This window comes from Netta rufina (assembly GCF_964035555.1).
Source record: "Netta rufina genome assembly, chromosome: 1".
Taxonomy (NCBI): Eukaryota; Metazoa; Chordata; class Aves; order Anseriformes; family Anatidae; genus Netta; species Netta rufina.
This window is the reverse complement of record NC_140123.1, coordinates 82732697-82752306: the sequence shown is the minus strand read 5'-3', so window position 1 is coordinate 82752306 and position 19610 is coordinate 82732697. Positions and strand designations below refer to the sequence as shown.

Here is a 19610-nt window from a genome sequence, read left to right as displayed (position 1 = left end):
GATCCTGTATACCAGGCAGAGCACATTGCATACCAGAGTAATTTCTGGCTTTAAATCTGAAATATTTTCTACAGTTTAAGAGTAGGTGTCACCAGAAATAGTTTGTGGTTGCAGCCTGATTGGCTGCTGACCTTCATTTACCTGTCCCTTTGACTTGGCTTCCCAATACAGAAAACTGAAATAATACTTCATGTATCAAGCACAGTACGTGCATTTTGGCTTTCATTTTATCCAGGAAAAAAAATAAATAAAAAATAAAAATAAAAATAAAAATAATAAAGGATAAAGTATACTCCAAAATGAACATAGAAACAACCAAAAAGTAGATTTCTCTCATTATCTCTTCAGATTTTCAGTTCTGGTTTTCTACATCACTTTCTTTTTCTTTCTCTTTTTCTTTTAAATGAGTACAGACAAACTCCATGATTCAACCTGAGCAAGACAGAAAGGGCTCCTCCCAAGAACTTTGGTGACATGGCTACAGTGGGCACCCTCGGGTGCATCTTCCCTAGCACCATGACAATCACACATAGCACTGTGATGTTTTTTCGGGGTGGCTGATGTCTGCGCCTGGCCTCCCTGTCATGGGTTGACTTGCTGCAGTGTTACACATCTGGGAAGTGCTGCTAGGTGGAATAGGGACAAAGAGCTAAAGGCATGGTTTCAGACTGTATGAGCTCCTAGACAGCTTTTAGGCATGATTCAGGGGACAACATGCTTCAGGAACCACTCCTGACAGTATCACTGAGGTTGCACCAGGTTCAATGACCTTCACAGTCATCCAACACTATCCCAGACAGTTATGCCTCCTTGCTTATCACCTTATATCACATTCTGGGAAAGACAACACATACTTTAGATACATAAAAACATTACCCCAGTAATCTTCATCTTGGCCTTCATTTTATTTCAGACTTGCTGAACTTGGAAAAAAACAGGGGGTTTATGTCTTGGGGACACCACACGGGCCCAAACGTGACCTAGACAGGTGCTGTAATATGAGTGCAACCACTTTCTGTCACACAAATTTATAGCCACATGATTTCAGTATAAGGAGATTTAAGTATAAGGACTTCCAATCACTCACAATGAAACCAGGGCAGACTAGTTCCCACAAAAGAATCAGGGAAAATACCTCATGTCAGTACCTCTCCATATTAGCACAACTGAGCAATGTAGCAAAAGAACTATTTAAGGGCAAATCATCACTGTACAAAGCTCCTAAGTCAGTTTTAAGAGTCTCTGGGTTTTCAGTGGAGTAGGGATCATGCTTGTAGACCACAAGAAAGGATGGTGCACAGATATGCACACTGACTCAGCCTGTGCTATGTCCAGGTGCAGCATCATGTCACCATGCCAGCAGTGACAGGTCCACTCTGGCACAGGGATTTTGTCTGTGTGTCCCTCTAACACACCTGAAGATCACCTAGGGCATGAATTCAATAATGCATGTGCAGCCAGCTGGGAGCTCCTCCATCTGCACTTCAAACAAGCCAGAAGCAAAAGCGTTCTGGTCTGGAGGCACAGAGGATTTGCAACGCCACAAAGAAAAAGACACCTTTGACCAGGATTTGGCACATTATCAAGCTGCAGAAATTACGTTGCATTTTTTGTAGAAACTCCCTGGACTTGCTTCATTGTTCACCCCCTGAGCTCCTCATCAGCCAACCGGAACTCTTGCTGTCATGCCACCTTGTGCTAGAAACACACCCACCCTATTGAAAAAGTGTTTCTGCTGCTTTTGTTTTAGCTCTGAGGAAACAGCAGGTTTACCAAAAAAACACTGTGCTGCCTGGCAAAAAAAAACACTGTGCTGCCTGGCAAAATAAAAGTCTCAAAGGCCCCAGTGTGCTGAAGAGATCTCAGGCACTGAGTGTTGTAACACCCTCTGTGAGAGAGGCAGCCAAGGGGCAGGGAAGCTCTTTCTACATCCTGTAGAGGAAATGAGTTACCACATTGCTTCTTCTGGCAGTTTTACTCAGAAAAACGCTTTATAACCTGTTCCAGAGGGGGATGACTTCTGACCTTAGCCTCTGCGTGCATGAGTTTATATGCATTTAATATTTTCAAGGTTATCTTTGCCTAGCAAAGGGTGCAGAGATACTTTTTTATTAATGAATAATATGCAAAAAAGTCTCTTTCCATTTCTAGCCACAAATGAGCATCAGACCAAGTCTCCACACATCTGAGACCAGACACGACAGAGACTCATTCCTGCACTACTCTAGGTCCCCAGCCCCCATTTCAGTTTCAAACACAAACATTGTTTGCTTTATATCTAAATCAATTCCAATTATGTGTTTACTTTCAAATTGATGCAGCTCACCCCTTTTCCAGAAGAATGAGCACAAGACACCGCACAGTATCCTTCATGAAGGAGGGCGGCTAAGGAAGCTTTTATTTTCAGTGAAGCATTCTGGCTTCTGAAAAGCCAGTGAGGGAGCAAATTCCTGGGTCCAATGACCTCCTTGTTATAAAACTCCTCTAGAAATAATCTCCAGCAACACCACTACCTGAAGCGTTTTGAAGATCCATTTAACATTTCACAACTTCGCTTCCATGATCAGTGCAACACTTGAGCCAGCTAAAGTGCTGCTAAGACTAAACAAGAAGGCAGCTTTCCTCTCTGGGGCTCAGACAGGCATATATAGATTGTGTTGACATGGAGGTCAACGCAGCCAGGAAAGATAGGAAAGCCAGGTAGATACCTAAGCTTGCATTTGGACTCATCTTCCAAGCAAGACAAGGATATCCCATGCCTCAAGAATCTATTACTGGTCAGCTGGAGGACTATAATTTCTTTGTAACTGTTCCTCTACAGAAGGCAATAAAGCAACAAAGCCAACTAAAGTTAGAGTTGTCCAAGACTTCCAGGGGTGATGGAAGATTTCCTGACCTTTGGAAGAATTAAGCTGCCTTTGAACATACATATGCTTTCACATTGCATTTCTGCCACAAAATCTTCAGATTCATCCCAGTCCCTGAACATCAGAAGATGGGTCCATCCACCTCTGTCCCCCTCCCTCCGTTTCAAGCATGAGATTTGTCACAGATGTTTTGATGTCATGCACTCATTTGGGTCTTATGCAGTTGTGGCGGAGTCTGAAAAATGACAGCTGAGAGATCAGGGTTAAATACAATTTCCTCTCTCTTCACCTGTTTTCCACTATCTGTTTGCACGGTGCTCAGTTTATTAATGGAACTGACATCCCTGCACAACTGAGTGAGCAGTAGCAACAGCCACATAACAAGGGAGAAGCTGACAGCAGTGATCTAACCCCAGAGGTAAGAGATAAGCAAACATGCCATGGCTATTAGTTTCAACTCTGGCCAAGAGAGAATAACATCTCCTGTGGTTACTGAATAGAAAAGCCCAGTCCTCCTGAAAAGGTTAAATTAAATTTTGGATGTGAGAGAGATTATTCTTTGCATGTGAAAATCAAAGTTTGTAATGAGAAATAAACATTTGACTTCTAAAATAGAAAGTGTTGTTTGATGATCTGATGGAAAGTGAAGGTTTATTTTTTGTTCAGGGAAAAGCGTGGAACACTCTTACACTGAAATGAAAGTGTCATTCATTCTCTTTATCTTCCAGGTGAAAAACACTATGCTGAATATTAGCATTTTCCAAACAGCTATCTCAGGGATGCTGAGATATTCTACTGTCCATATTCCACACTAGGTAAGTACAGCAAGCTTTCCAAAGCCCCCGCATCATTTCTGAGCTACACAGGATTTATTTCACTTCCTGCTCTCTATCAAATTCTCCCTTTCTCTTCACATGCCCATGCTTAAGGTAGGATAAAGATGAGTTACACCATGCAGGTAATATATCACCTGGTGATATATTTAATGCCCAAGAAAGCTGCAGAATGTGGCTCTGCCTATTCTGAACTCCAAACCATGTTTCAGCTGAATCAGGAGTCTTGCTCACTACTCCCTGCAATGAAACTGCTAAAGTACAGGCAGAACCCCAACTTTTCACATTAAAGGACTACCCCGGACAGAGACTATCCTCATTGCAGGAAGCTGATTTCCTCAAAGGAACAGTATGGTTAGGGATGAACTGGCATTAAGTAGAAGTATGCTTTCCCATTTAAAAATGACAAAGTTATTGCAAAACTCTGAAAAAAAAATCTAGTAAAAACAGCAAAGTTGGAAGTAAGAACCTGCCCCCTTGGCTTCTGAACAGAAATAAAGTGTCTAAATGCAATTAGAGCTTTTGGAAAGTTCTCCCTTTTGCTAGTTCTTCAGAAGCAAGTCTGGCAGCTTGTGAGTGTTCTGAAGCAGTCTTACTCTTTGTGAAGTTCTCTGAAATCCTTGAAACAAAAATATAAAGTCATCTTAAAAGAACCAGTGAAAGGTGTCTTGGGATCTTCTGTTTTGGAACTTCCCCCTCCTTACAATTGTCATTATGTCAGTCGTGTGCTGGTCTTCCTTCCAGAAAAAGCTCACTTAAGATGTGGGAGGCACTGAAACACAGGACTGGTTGCTTTGTGATATTCTTACATTATTTTATATAAGTTGGATTCACAGACCCCACAAGGTACAAAAACACATATTTCTTTCTGCACAGCACCTACTGACCATTCTGAAGATTGGATGCTTTGTCATCTTTGTGCAAAATTAACATGGCATTAGGCAAGATTAATTTCAGCTCCTGGAGCTGTGGTGTCTGGCCTCTTTGCCTGGATATGCCTAAGATGTTAATGAAAAAGTACTTTTCAGAACTTTATCTAGTGAATGTCTTGAGCAGTCTGTTTGAATACTCCCATACTCCCTGCATGTAATTCACAGATTCGCAGAATGGCCGAGCCTGGAAGGGACCTCTGATGATCATCTAGTCCAACCACTGCCAAGCAGGATCACCTAGAGCACATTACACAGGATGGCATCCAGGTGGGTTTTAAACATCTCCAGAGAAGAAGATTCCACAACCTCTCTGGGCAACCTGTACCAGTGCTCTGTCACCCTCACAGTAAAGAAATAATTTCTCATATTCAGCCAGAACTTCCTGTGTTTATGTACCTTCATGTTCCAGGGTTATATGCAAAGACACAAGGGCATGAGGGAAAAAAAAATAAATAAAAATCAGGCAATGATGAGATGATTCTCTGGTTTCCCCACTACAAGACTGTAGGAGGAGCAGAAGACATTTTCCAGACCAAAAAAAAAAAAAAAAAAAAAAAAAAAAGGAGGTGCTTCCCCACACAGAGCACAGTGAGGCAGTGGAAATCATTGCCATAGAAAGCTGTGTATGAGAAAAATTGTCATGGGTTCAAAAAGACAAACTCACAAGAGAAAAAAATGAATAAATACAAAGACACCAATTCTGGCTCGGGAAGCAACTGAACTGCAGATTGTCAGAGGCTGGGAGAGGATGGCAGGAAAGTATCCCTTTATGCTTGCCCTGTCCTTACATTCATCTCTAAACATCTGCTACTCTTTGGCCACTGTCTGAACTAGAAATTGGACCTCTGGTCTGAGCGGTATGGCCATCATGTTCTTAGTGAAATCATCCAAATGTGAAGAGAAAATGACCACAGAGAACAGGGAAAGATGGCAGGGACTCAGCTAATTGATCAGAGGCCAGGATACAACCAGCAAGTTCCAGCTGAGAAGCGAATGGCTTCGGTGGGATAACCGATGGATACGTACCTCATCTAAAGTAGCTATACTTTGTTGAATCAGGGCTTGTGCAGATGACTCTTGAATTCCTTGGGGCTATTGGTTTTAATTGCATTGCATTATTTAGGGAGGTTTGCTGTAGCTCTCTGAAGCAGAACAAGCCCTGTAGGCTAAGCTAAGGTGCCTAACACTACCTGAGAGAGACATGTATGGCTAAGTACTGTCCTTATATTTTCCTGTGTTTCTCTTGCCTCGATCTTCAGACAGAGAGAGATGCAAAGAGAACAAATGTTGCGTATATGACTTCCTTAGAGAGAAATAAAGCCAAGCAGCAGGCAAGTTCAGTAGGCAAAAAATGATTGCACAGTGACCTTGGGATTTGTGCTCCATGACCTAAAGAGGTTAATAATGTTACAGAAAAATCTTATTACAGAAAAACAAGCTCTTTTTTTTTTTTTTTTTGGCTTGTCATCTATGCTTTAAAAATAGTATTGCAAAGCAAAAAAGATAACTTCCTACAATACAGCCTACTTTACAAGAGATTTGCAAACTTTCAGAAAACAAGTTTTTGTGTAAAAGTCTCTTTTTTCAAGCCTCCAGTTAAACTCAAGCACAAAGGGCATTTCAGGAAGGAAAAAAGTGATTAATAAAATAATGGCTCCTGCACAAGATAGGAAATAATTTTACATCTCAGTGACGAACTTCCAATGAATTATCCTCTGAAGAGCAGCAGAGATAAATTACCATTTTAAAGATGAGAGCACTGATCACATGAGCCATGTCAATGGAATTTCAGTAGCGGGTTCCCCTTGTCCCTGTGGACCACCATTACTAAACACAGTTGTCAATACCGTTTGGCTGACAAAGTGGACTGCAATCTGCACCTTCTTCGTCAGGGAGACAAAAGACTCCCCTCTCTCCCTCCCATCCTCTTTTGCCATCCTTCTTAGAGGCTGCAAGGTGGCTGGGCAGCTGTTGAGGCATCTTTCTGCAGAGCTGCTGCAACTTGCAGACCATGTACCTAAAGACTGTAGCAAGACATACCTTGCACTCATTTGAATATTTTATCTGCTTTTCAAATGTGGGCAAAATTTAAGGCTTACACAATAGGGAGAGGAAAAAAGGACAAGAATAGGAACATGTTTTCTTCTTTTTCTTTTCCTTTTTCTTTTTCTTTTTCCCTGTTTCCTTTTTTCCTTTTCCTTTTCTTTTTTATTTTTTCTTTCTTTCCCCTTTCTCTCTCTCTCTCTTTCTTTTTTTCTCTCCCTCTCCTTCTCTCTTCCTCTCCTCTCCTTCTCACCTTCTTTCTCTCTTTCTTTCTTTCTTTCTTAAATCAGAGATCTCCACTGAAAATTTGGGAGGTTAACAGGCATAATTTAAGCAAATTTCTGATGATAGTCAACTGCAGATCAATAAAGTAATGCTTGCACAGGGTGAAGGAGGCAGGACAGGGCAGAAAGCAGAGCATCATAGCAGAGTGCCAAATGGTCCTCTGTGATGTGGAGCTCCTTTAGAAGCAGCATGAGCTCCATCCAGAGAATTAGGTGAGAACTGCACATGAAGAGAGACCACAGCACCTAAGCCTGTCAAAATCTGACTTTGTAAGACTGTTTTTCAGATGGTCTGGTTTAAATCCATGTTTCAATCATCTAAAGACAGGAATGGAGGGGGATAGGAGAGAGGGAAATTGCTAGCTACTTTCTCATATTGTTCTAATACAGACAGAAAGCCAAACATTAACTCCAGAGTTTGCAGGGACTGAAAAGATGATTCTCAGAAATCAAGCATTACAAGAAAAATGATCTTTATGTCACATGGATGTGTTGGTTTGATCCTTTTAATACATGTTATATTCATCAAATTAGAGTGAGCAAGTAGTGCTAGGTGTCTTTTCTGAACAACTTAAAACAACAGAACATACACACAGAGTTATAGGTAAGAAACATTACAGTGATTAGATGGAGCTGACAGGCTGCCTAAAGCAAAATCTAAGCATCAATTCCTGAAGAAGGCCTTAAGGCTTTCAGAGGTTGATGGTCCCTGTGATTGCAAAGCATCAGGGTGACAGCAATGTGTACAGGTGACCTCAAGGTGTACTTGAGGCAAGTACACAAGCAAGGTGGGGATCAGTCAGACAACAGGTAGCAGACACCATGTAAGACTGTGACTATTGTGAGAGAATTTGTGGTTAATTCTCTTTAAAGCCTGCCAAGTCATTTGCATTAGAGTGTTGTCATCTGAAGATACAATCACCATAAGGAACAAGATACATCTGAGTGTTCATTCAGGAAGGTTCACTGTGCAGACATCCAGATCTTGCATTTGATCTTGTTTCTCTTTCAGGAAATTGCCAAAAAGTTTGCTAATGACCCTATTATTTCTGAAGTTAAATAAAGGGCTAACTACAAAATAAACTGCTCATGTGAAGTAGGCACAGTAAACAAGCAAACAAACAAAAACAAACAAATAAACAAAACAAACAAACAAAAAACTACGCTTCTACAGTTCTCTTTTCAAAGCATTTAAGAATAAAATGAGATTAAAAATATGGAGGAAATGCTAAGTATATGGACTTTCCATATAACCTACAGTTCTGCTGTAGAACTTCAGGCATCAACTCTGCTCTGCCTCACTACAAGGGACAATGTGCCCAGGTGGCTACAGAAGTCTGAGAGTGAGAAAAATAGGATGGCATTTTTGTCCTCAGCTCTGTCACTGGGCCAAGCTACTCCTGTGCTTTGGTATCTCATCCATAAACTGGGAATGAGGCCCAACCTCCTTTGACAGCTACTGATGAAGACATGATAAAAGGCCACGACATTCTTTATCTCACTAATAACTCCGTTTCTTTACTTAACAGATAATAACAGTAATGATCAGGTGCCATCTTCTGTTCTGGAAACAGAAACAAGGAGAAGATGCTTGCACAGGACTTGAAATTCATTTCAAAGTAGAATATCCTACTCTAATAAAAAAATTCCATGGAGGTTTTATTAACCACAGAAAACTAGAACAGACGTTTTATGTGTTACTGGGCTCAGTCCAGCAATAATTGGCCAAAATGCTAACGTTTTGCCATATTAAAGCAGATCAAAGCAGAGGGTCCTTTCTGAAAGAAAGTGCCTTTTGTCTGAAAGAAAGTACCTCCAGCACCCCACTGTGCTCTGTTATAATACTGGCTTCTGCTTTGCTCCAAAACAAAGAGTAAACCTAAGAAGCTCCCCAGGATCATACAGTTTGCTCTTCTTCAATTCAAGAACAAAGCTTCTTACTAATTTTTGAAATCCATGGCATTTGCATTGTCTTCAAGATGTGGATGAAAACTGTCAAACTGACAAAGAAATGTGTCTTTTATAGTTCTATATAATAAAGTAATACTGATGTTTTTTTTAACAACTCAGCAACCCCTAGTCCAACATTCCTGTTGACTTGTTTTTCCTGTTTTGTTAAGGGATAAGTATTAAAGAAGTGACTACATAACGTGCTGGGCTAATGAGATTTTAAAAAGTAACAGATTTTGAAAGTTTTGTTGCATGATATATCTTAGATTTCCACAGTGAATTATCTGTCTATATATGTAATTAATACATTTCTTAAATTAAAAAAATGTCCATCCAAATGTTCCAGCACAAATCCAATACCAATCATTAGCTATAAAAGAGTATTTAATAAACATGCATAAAGTTCATATTTGGAAATCTACCAAAATGCCTTTCCAGGTTACTGCAATTTCTAAATCATTATGTAGCACTTATAACCCTGACCTCATTCCTACCTCAGTAAACTATAAAATTGTTGCTCAAGTCAGTGATAATGGGTTTAAACCATTTGCTATGCAAATGGTTTAAATGTAGTAGTATGGCATATAGTAGTATTTTTGTTGTACAGCTTGCATTTAGTTTGTCATGCACTGCTCAGCCCAGACTCACCTCATTAGCTTCAGAAATTTAACTGAGATGCCTAAACAGGGAGCGAGTACTGTAAGCTTCCTAAATATGTCAATGGAGGGGACATGGGCATCTCCACCCACAGAAGATCTAACCTAACTTCTGAACACAGCCCTCCCTGAATTGGGAAAGATGGATCTTTTTAGGGACTTTATTAGTTTGTGGCAAAGCATGTACTGTTTCTCTGCTGGAAGAAAGATAGCAAATTTTTTAACAACAATTTTAAGCCAATTATTTGCTGGAAAATCAACATATGACTTGTATATAACTGTAAAAGTATACAGAAACATCTCTATTAAGGAAATAAATAGAAAGTCTTCCTTCTCATAATCTACATCAAATTTGTCAAATATCTAAATTAAAGATCATTATGCTTCTATGGGTATTTCTTGTAAACAAACAAGCATCACTTCCTGTAAGAAATAATAATTGTAGCCTATATATCATCAGATTAACAAGAAATAAACTGTCTCTTATTATCCTTTGCTTTCTATAGTTTATTGGTCCATTCATGCAGCTCTATTTCATTTGTGCATCTGTGAAGGGCACTGCCGTAAAAAAAAAATGTAAATAGGCTGTGTATAGAATTTAAAACTTTCCACCAATAAAATATCTGAATTGCTTTTTCCACAAAATTTGAAAAAAATCTTTCAATTCCGTGTTTGTTTTTAAACCAAAACAATGCTATTTTCATTCCATCACACTGAGAAGGGACAGTGAAGCTGCATTTGCATGTTACTTTATTCAGAGAGGAAATTTACTAATTCACTGATATCCCATTGCCTTCACAAATAAGGATGAAGTCCTACACATTTCCCTTCTCTGCCTCGTTTATGCTTCTTCCAGCTGCTGCTCTGGGGCAGAGCTCTGGGCTTAGACAAGCTCCCTTTCTGTGTTTCACATGCTATAAGTACATGAAGAGTCCAAAAACGAGCTTTCAGTACCTCCTGTCTTCACCTCTACCTCCTGCATTTTATGGTCACACAACCTGAAAGTAATCATGACAGATAATGCTCACCTTGACCATAACACTTCATAACTAGCATTACCCTGTCAGGAGATGGCTAGATGGCTGTTCAGCTGGTATGGTTATCATATTCCTGGAAGGTGGCTTCCAATGTAAGGCTTCCACCGTGACTTTGGAGAAGGTGAGAAATGTGGACACTTCCATACCGAACACCCTCAGCTGTCCCACAAGTTTTGGACACTGTTTTCTGTTTGTAGGTTGGTGAACCCCTGACACCCCAGTCAAAGCCGAAGACCTTATCAAGAAAAACACTGCACAAGTGAATGAGCTCATGGGCTACACCAGCCAAAGACAGAATGAGAAAGATGGAGGCAAGGGGAGGAAGAACAAGGCAGCTGCAGGTAAGGTCCATGACATTCTGTTATCACTCAAGGAAAATCTTCACTCTGACAGGATTTTACCCACCCACCATTTACATTTATTACCTTCTCATAAGCTTTTCTTTTTGTTTCAGAGTCCATCCAATCATTTTCCTTTTCCAACATGTCGATAAAAGCCCAGCGTATTCCTTCAGTCAGCTCCTCCATCTGGAAAACAGTTAGCAAACCCCTCCCCAGTAAGTTGTGGCATAGCAGGATCATTATAAGAGAAGTTTCAATGCATGATGGATTTGGTAAGACCATGAATAATTCCAAATCCAACAGTAACTGCTCGTGCTTATTGGAGAGTGTTTTTTTTTTCTTTTTCTTTTCCTTCTCATTTCCTTCCCCTCAGTTGTAACACACAACTTTTTCGTTGCTGATCCTTTCATGTCACAACTGTGAGAATGCCTGCCTTAAAACTGTAAAAAAAAAAAAAAAACAAAACAAAAAACAAAAAAAAAAAAAACTGAGAGAATTGGAGTGATTTGTGGAGATTTTTGTCTCCTTGATCCTAGATCACTAATCCATACAGAAGAAAGAACCAGATGCAAAGCATTTGCACAGATAAAGCCTTTTCTGCAGAGAGAGCATCTGTAGCCTTGCTTGGTTTATGTCACTGAGATGCTCCTTATTAATACTGCCAAAGAACTGCATTTGGACTGACAGTATCATGATCCAAATACAAAGCAGCATCCATATATTCAGCCAGCAAGCTGTGCTTTTGAAGTGCTCTTACCCTTTGCGTACTGCAGGGATAGAGGCCATGGCTCACAAGACTGAGCAGCCCTTACTGCTTCTCTGGTCCTCAACTTCCAGTGGCAGCCTGCATCTGTGCAAAGCTATGAAAATCCACAACCATTTTAGCTTGGCTGTTTCTGTGCAAATGGTGGTTTGGCACATATATGAAGCCACAAGCATATCACAAGAAAGTGAAATAATAATAATTGGAGTGTTCAATGAGTATAAACATTAAGAAAACCCTGAAATAAAGAAAACAATGAGTCTCACAGCTAAGAGATGCATTACATCAGTCTAAAGAGCAGAAATGTACTCACACCTGTGCATTTGTCTGGCAGTGCAGACCAGAAAGGTAAAGGCAATGAGCTGCTTCTATTTGTATCAATAGATGAACCTTGTGACAGATGACCACCGAGAATACTGTGAGCATGAGGCATTTTGGAAGATCCAGCAGTTGCCAGAGGACTTTAACACAGACCAAACCAGAGATGAGACAGTACAAGACAGGACAGATAATCATTGTATGAAGACTTATTGGATCTTTTTGTTATCAGTTATGCTACATTTAAAAATAATGAAAATGTCAAGTACCAGAGTTTTATATAAATTTATTCCAGTAGTTAATAAATAAATGTTATTTATTATTAATCATTTTATATCTGGTAGTTTTGAAAAGTCATTAAAGATGGGGACTAAATTCCAGAAAGTAATGCTACCTTCAGCTGAATTGTAATTTATGTATCAGATGCATATTTTAATCTGGAACAGATCTTTATTTGTGGTGGAACCAGATAAAATGCAGCAATGCTCCTTTGATTATTCATTCTATCTCAAAAAAAATAAAAAATAAAAAATAATAGTTTTTAGAACCAGTATGGGATAAACAGAACAGCTCTAGTGTTAAATATGACTAAACAGTCAACATTCACAGAAAACTGCATCCCAGCGAATAGAGTAACTTAAAGGTATTGATGACAGAGCACCAACTCAATTAACTTAGTGCACTAATGAGGTGAACTCCCCGTATTTGGAGGTTACAAGTTCAAACTCAAGCTCTACAGCTGGGCCCTGGTGTATAGTTAGGCTTTATGCACCAGCTGTATCTGCAGGGGGCAGGAGGAGAAACCTATTCCTGCTATCAAAGTTATTACTGAAACTGCTCAGGCATAGCTGTGAGAAACACTGCAGGCACTCTGGGTTAGAAACAGAGCTATATTTAGACACAAATAATGTCTTTCTTGATAAAAGGAAGAAAGAAGGATCTAAGGTATGAAATAACAGTCACAAAACATGGAAGAAAAATCCATATTATATATAACTCAGAATTACTTTCTCATAAACATATTCTATGATTCAGGAAAAAGGAAAAAGGAAAAAGGAAAAAGGAAAAAGGAAAAAGGAAGGAAGAAAGGAAGGAAGGAAGCAAGGAAGGAAGGAAGGAAGGAAGGAAGGAAGGAACTTTTATAAATAAGAGTGCTTCTCTCAAAGGCTTTCTAAATACCTAAGAAAGAAAAACAGAACTGAAAACCAGTGAAATTAAAATTTTAACAAAAATGATCAACTAGAAAAGTATGCTTCTAAATGGATTGCAACAAATTTCACCTGCATCGAATTTTATCTCCTATAAGTCTGAATCTTGTGATTTATACTATAAACTATATATGAATGTCTTGCTATGCATTTACTGTGAATTTAGACGATAGTTTTTCAAAGACTTGGTCTGAAAGGAATTTGCATACTAAGAAAGGTTTTAATAAGGTCATATTTCAATAGATAACCATTCTCCAACAGCTCATCCCCCAATAAAGTGTATATTCTTACAGTCCTTCACACAGAAGCCATACTACCTTATATCCCAGAAATATGTTTGCCACTAAATTGCCAAATAGCACATTACAAACTCAATAAAGAATAAGGGAACTGAAAAGCTGGATCTCAGAGAGAAAACTCCAGATGAAAACAAGCAACAGAAGAAATGCAGAACGTGAGAGGGAAACACACATAAAATATTTGTAGAAGCCCAGTCAGAATACTGGTCTGTCTAAAATGGAGTCCTTCCCTGAGAAAAAAGTAGAACTAAACAAGGTCAAGCAGACAAACCAAGCTGATCCAGAGCTGTGGAAGGCCATTGCAGAGCTATTGTTCCCACACAGGATGCTGTTTCATGTGTTTCTTCAATGGTTGTACCCCTCTTGTACTAGGAGCTAAGTCTAATAATTAAATTAGTTAATTTTAAACTAACTACTGTTACAAAATCAATGGCTGGAAAAGCAGATACTGGAAAACTCTATGAAAAAAAAAAAAAAAAGAATTGAAAATAAATCATAAAAACTTGTGCAGGGAAATTAATCATTTGAATATGTTATTAAGAAGACTCACCATCTCTTTCTTGTCTTCTTGAAAATGGGCATTCACAAACATCTTGCCAACAACATAAGGGAGTGCACTTTCAACAAAGTCCACACATTTATCCCACTGAGGCAGCAAAGATGTTGTTCCGTGGATCACCTGTTGGCAAGTGCATGCAGGAAGTCATAAAATTATATTGTTTATAGAACAAGTCTACATCGAGATACAGTATATCTTAAAGTATATTTGTTAAATAGCTAAAAAGGAAGGAAGGAAGGAAGGAAGGAAGGAAGGAAGGAAGGAAGGAAGGAAGGAAGGAAGGAAGGAAGGAAGGAAGGAAGGAAGGAAGGAAGGAAGGAAGGAAGGAAGGAAGGAAGGAAGGAAGGAAGGAAGGAAGGAAGGAAGGAAGGAAGAAGCAGTAATATTTTGCAGTTATTTCCATTTTCGTCTAGTGCTGTGAAAAATCTTTTCAACCCCACAAAGTATCTGTGAATGGTAATGACTTAGACTAAACTGAGAGGATTAGTTATGAAAAGGTTCTCCCAAGTGCTCATTTGAGATTAATCTTGGTAGTTTTCTTGTGTTCGGTAGAGACACCTCCCTCTAGAAAATATCTGCTCTGAGATATCTCCTGAAAAAGTTTTTCTATCTTCACCAGTTAGCTGGGAAGCCTAAGGAGATCATCCTCTTGGAAATTAGGTCAGTCCTTCTGAAACACCTCCTACCTCAGGGTAGTGGAGGGCTCTCCACTTAACTGTGCTAACTAATAATGTCTAACACTATCCACATCTTTTTGACATTTATATGTCTGCTTACTCCTGCCACAGCCCTACTCCTACATATCACAGTGTGAAATGAAACATTGCTTTCCCAGAGTATTTTCAGCAGAAAACCTGTTTGAATCATCAAGAACACTGAGTACATGCTTGCCCCCCCAAAATCCCCTTACATGTTATGGCAGAAAGGTATTGCTAGAGTGTGTATTTTACTAAAGGAATGGTGGTTAAATGGAGACTTCAAGGCTCTGGTGAAGTTTCTACACCACTGTATATGAGCTTCGAAAGAGAAATAGTCAAAAACAGTCAATGAACAAATAATCAAGGCAATGTGAAGCATAAGCACATTATAACTTTGGTTTGCGTTGCTGAATGTTGTTACTGTGGACACTTAGCAGATAACATTACTTTTTCTTGTCAAGGTAGGAGTTTATTAAAAAAAAATACACATTCAACACAAAATAAAAGATGTGTCCATGTAAGCAAACAGCAAATGAAGTGTTGATTATTTTATTATTTTATTTTATTAGATTCAAAGTGTTCTCTTTCTGCTTCAGGAACTCATTAGCTTTGCTCTACAGAGAATAAGCAAAATCCCAATCCAGTAGTTAACACCTGTCATTTGTGTAATAGTGGAATACAGTCAACACCAGGCCAGGTCAGGCAGGATAGGATTTTGTCCTCTCAAAGATTATACAAGCCTCTAAGCGCCGACCTTGCGTATACTCAGCATCTCCTTCTCCCCTATTCTCTCTTCCTTTGAACCCAAGATCAAATTCATAGCAAAACTAAAGATGTTAGATTTGTTGTTTTCTCAACAGGAAAAGATTTCATTGGAAAGTTCCAGATTGGCTTAAACCTCAGCTATTGACAGTCAGCTATTTTGGAAGTTGAAAGATTGATTTTCTCCATCATATCGTCTGTAATTAAGCTTAATCAATGACTCATACTTTAATACACCAGTGAGTTGCATTTTTGAATGCTTTTTATTAATACTGTATGTGCACTAATAGATTTTCAATGACAGAAAGAACACTGCATCTGTATGAAAGCCACATTAGGCAAACCGATACATAATAAGGTAACAGTTTCCTATACGGAGCTAAATTTGAAAATAAACTGCTTTTCCAAACCCTTCAACCCTCAGACATGATAAAACATTTTAATAAATAAATAAATAAATAAGTAAGTAAAAGGGAAACAAACAAACAAACAACAACAACAAAAAAAAAAACAATCTCCATGCAAAACCATAACGGAGCTTTTTCATGATGCAGAGGAAAAAGGGAGTCACAGTATTAGTCATAAGAGCTTGAAATTCCTTCCAAAAGCTCTGACTACACGTCAACCACAGAAAGAGCCAGGAGACAGAGCTGGCTTTTAGTGTGTGACACATTATTACAACATAATAATCATTATTATTTTGAGAGAGGCTTGACTGTAAAGAGGAGAGAAAGGCAGCACAGGCTCCAAGACCAATAAAACCAGAGCTGAGAGGAATAGATTATATCTCACTGCTGTTTTATTGATATTTATGCTACAACAGCCAACTAGAGCCCCTCAAAATTGTTCTCCTAATATTAATGTCTCACTCTAAAATGCAGTACTCCAGGTAGTAACAATGACTTTAAATAGCAGGTTTCAAGCCCTCCCAGGCAGCTCAGCGCTCCACAACAGAAGTAATCAAGCTCTTCCCCAGGAGCCACTGCATATTTGCTAGAACTCAAATAGCCAGAGCAGAGGAACTGCTGATGTTCGCTGATTTTGTAATCAAAGCACTTTCTCTAGAGTCAGCAGGTTTGTCCTATTTTTCAACCTGAAGTTTTTTGAAGTTTCATCACTTTTCTCCTTTCTTTGCAAAGTGCCTTCCAGTTTAAGAGTCTCAGTGTCAAGATTTGTACAAATAAGATGTAAAAAAACACCAGTAGAAAATGAGAACCTGGTGGAATAACATTGCACTTACAGTGGGTGAGGCTGACAAGAAATGAATGAAAAATAAATTAAAATCCTCACTTTAGGGGTCAGTGATTCATCTCATGGTCATGTCTTTGTATGAAGTATTAAACATTTTCTTCACTGATCAGGCAAGAGGTTAGTGGGTACTCTTTATGATCCCAAAGGACCTGTGTGGCTTTAGTCCTGCATCCTCTGACTGGACCAGTCTGCTAAACAATAGTTTTGCCGTGGACTTCATTTCTCCCGTCATCTCTGTTGACCTGTGAAATCTGTTTCCCTGAGCTGTTCAGTGCACTTCACCACAACTGTTAACTATTAGCTCTTGCTGTTTACTGCACTTAACTAACTCTCCATCTCCAGATCCCCAGGGCAGATAATGTGAACGAGCTGCTGGCTTACTGCCCTTACTGTGCTGCTCTTAAGTTTTCACAAGCACTTACTTGAAACCTTTAAGACATTATTTTAACAACCTTTGAATCAACTTGAATTAGACTTCTCCCTAAGTTTTTGGATAAAGCACCCAGACAAGTTACAGCAGCTAGCTAGCATATCCAAAAGCACAGTATCTAAAGCTTAATGTTTCCTTCCAGGAATTTTCCTGACCATAATATAATTCAATGTTATGCTGCAGACTGGTGAATGAACAGCAATCTGTTCTACCTGGCTAGCAAGAAATGCCCCACAAAAGCGGACACACTCACAAACTTGTCACTGTGGTTCTAACAGGCAGTTTCTCACATTTTTGCTTAAAGAAAATGGCATCTCTAACAATACTGATTGTGGAGCATAAGAGAGTGCCTTTTCTGCATAGCTTCATCAAGCTATTGGAGTTTATTTTTATATGTGTGATCAACTCGTAGCTATTCCAGGAATATGCTCAGTAAGGCATTTTGGATGCTTTGGTTAGGCACCTGCATGCCTTGACACGGAGGACAGAGCACCCACACCTCCTGCGCCAGATCACAGGCATCAAAGTGACAGCCTCCTGTTGTCACGATGTCACCAAGCAGCTAATTTTCATAACAACAAATAAAAATTTCACCTTCTAAACTAACATGAGCAAAGATACAAAAAGGAGAAGATACAGCAACTTTTCGTCACAGTTTCATCCTTGGTTTGCATAAAAAACCCTCACACTGCACAGATGATCATCAGGATGGATTTCCATTCAGGATCCACTTAATCAATCATATGTTTTTCTTAAATGTTCATATTAATTAATAGATAATTAGCCCCACTTTCATAGCTTATGACAGCAATTAATGCATGTATTTGAGACTTTGACAGCCCTGAGTTGGAACTCACCTGATCATCTTCTCTGTGAAAATGACTAATGTATATACATGTTAGAGCTCACAGAAAGCAGACATTACAGCAAGAGAATGTTTTGAGCAAGCTCAGAAAAACAAAACAAACAAACAAGCAAACAAAAAACCTAAATCTTCAAGTTTTGTTTAGCAGAACTATTTTCATGTATGTATAAAAAGTATGTTTTTTTCAAAGACCTAGATTTTGGCCAAATAAGTTTGACACTTTGCAGGTCACAACCATGGCACAAAATTTAATAACTTTCCAGCTTTCCACTTCCTGTGTAAGGAAAATAAGCTTTTAAAGAGGAGGTCTAGAAACTCCTTAACATACTCTAAAAGATACTTTTCCTTAGTGTCATACACAAGAATATGCATGGCTTAATTATTTTAGATGGAATCTCCTACAAGAAGTTTAATCAATACATTTACCCAGCATGGAAAATATGTCATGTTATGCAAAGGTATAACCAACAAAAAATAGCATCTATAATGGAAACAGTTAGTGCCAGCATTAGTACCATTGTAAATTCTATTAAAAACTTTAACTTACCCGAGAAAATTCCAGCCAACGATACTGAAAACGTCTACTGAGGTTAAATAATCTTGAATAAACCATCCTCCACACCAGATAGTTGGCAAGAGTCCTGTTAAATCAGACATGTTTTTATCAGATCTCTAAATGCATATGATGTAATGCAAAGCACTCACAGAAATATCTCCACAAATATTCAGACTGAATGGTGGAAATTTCACCTTGAAAATTAATGAGTGATGACCAAATTGATAAATCCTTACTACACTTATAGTAATCTGTTGGATAGCAGCCAGTTAATATGTAATTGTGTAGTGGTAACCATATTCTACAGGATAGTTATATTGAGCCCATCACCTAGTATGCCATGTTTAGGCAATGTTTTTTTTCAAAGGGCAGTTTTCATTTTCCATAAAAGTAGCAAGAACCGTGTCATAATAATAGTTGCATGAAAATTATGTACATAGGTTAAAAAAAATACCAGATTTTTCTGTTGTAAAACAGAGTGTTATCTCTCCCTATTAGTTAGGAAGATAAATTAGTAGGGAAGATAAACCATAGAATAGAAAAGATAATGATCCATCCCTCTCTACTAAAGATTATCTCTATTTCATATTTGTGCCTTTCATTAGAAAAGATGATATTCATATATCAAGATGATATAAGAAAAATTCTTACTACTCACAGTTATTAAAGTATTACCACCCATGTTTTGCAGGTGGATAACTGAAATACCAAAACAGGAAGTCTTAGTAACAAGATTCTCTTAAGAACTAAGGATGAGAGAGCCTGGAAGAAATTGTTCAAACTTTGCAGACCTGACATCTATGACCCTCTCTGTAAAACGTCAGGCACTTGACTAGGGTATTTATCTAGTCTAGGCTGAGCCTTCTCCATGCTCAGCAGTGGTTGTATGAGATGAAAGTGCACTGCAAATGGTCAAATCAAGTTCAAATAATCTCAAAACAAGTCCACTAATGGCCTA

The 19610-nt window shown here is 38.7% G+C and overlaps 1 protein-coding gene across 1 annotated transcript in view; it reads right to left on the bottom strand.

The window, feature by feature from the left end:
• Nucleotides 1-19610, bottom strand: part of PHEX (phosphate regulating endopeptidase X-linked) — a gene marked incomplete at both ends in the record, with an annotated part of 98997 nt that overhangs the window by 42051 nt on the left and 37336 nt on the right. The window contains 3 exons of the mRNA XM_084306237.1: nucleotides 11028-11129; nucleotides 14082-14210; nucleotides 18644-18737. Coding sequence (XP_084162363.1) covers nucleotides 11028-11129; nucleotides 14082-14210; nucleotides 18644-18737 — 325 coding nt within the window. The remainder of the gene's footprint in view (nucleotides 1-11027; nucleotides 11130-14081; nucleotides 14211-18643; nucleotides 18738-19610) is intronic.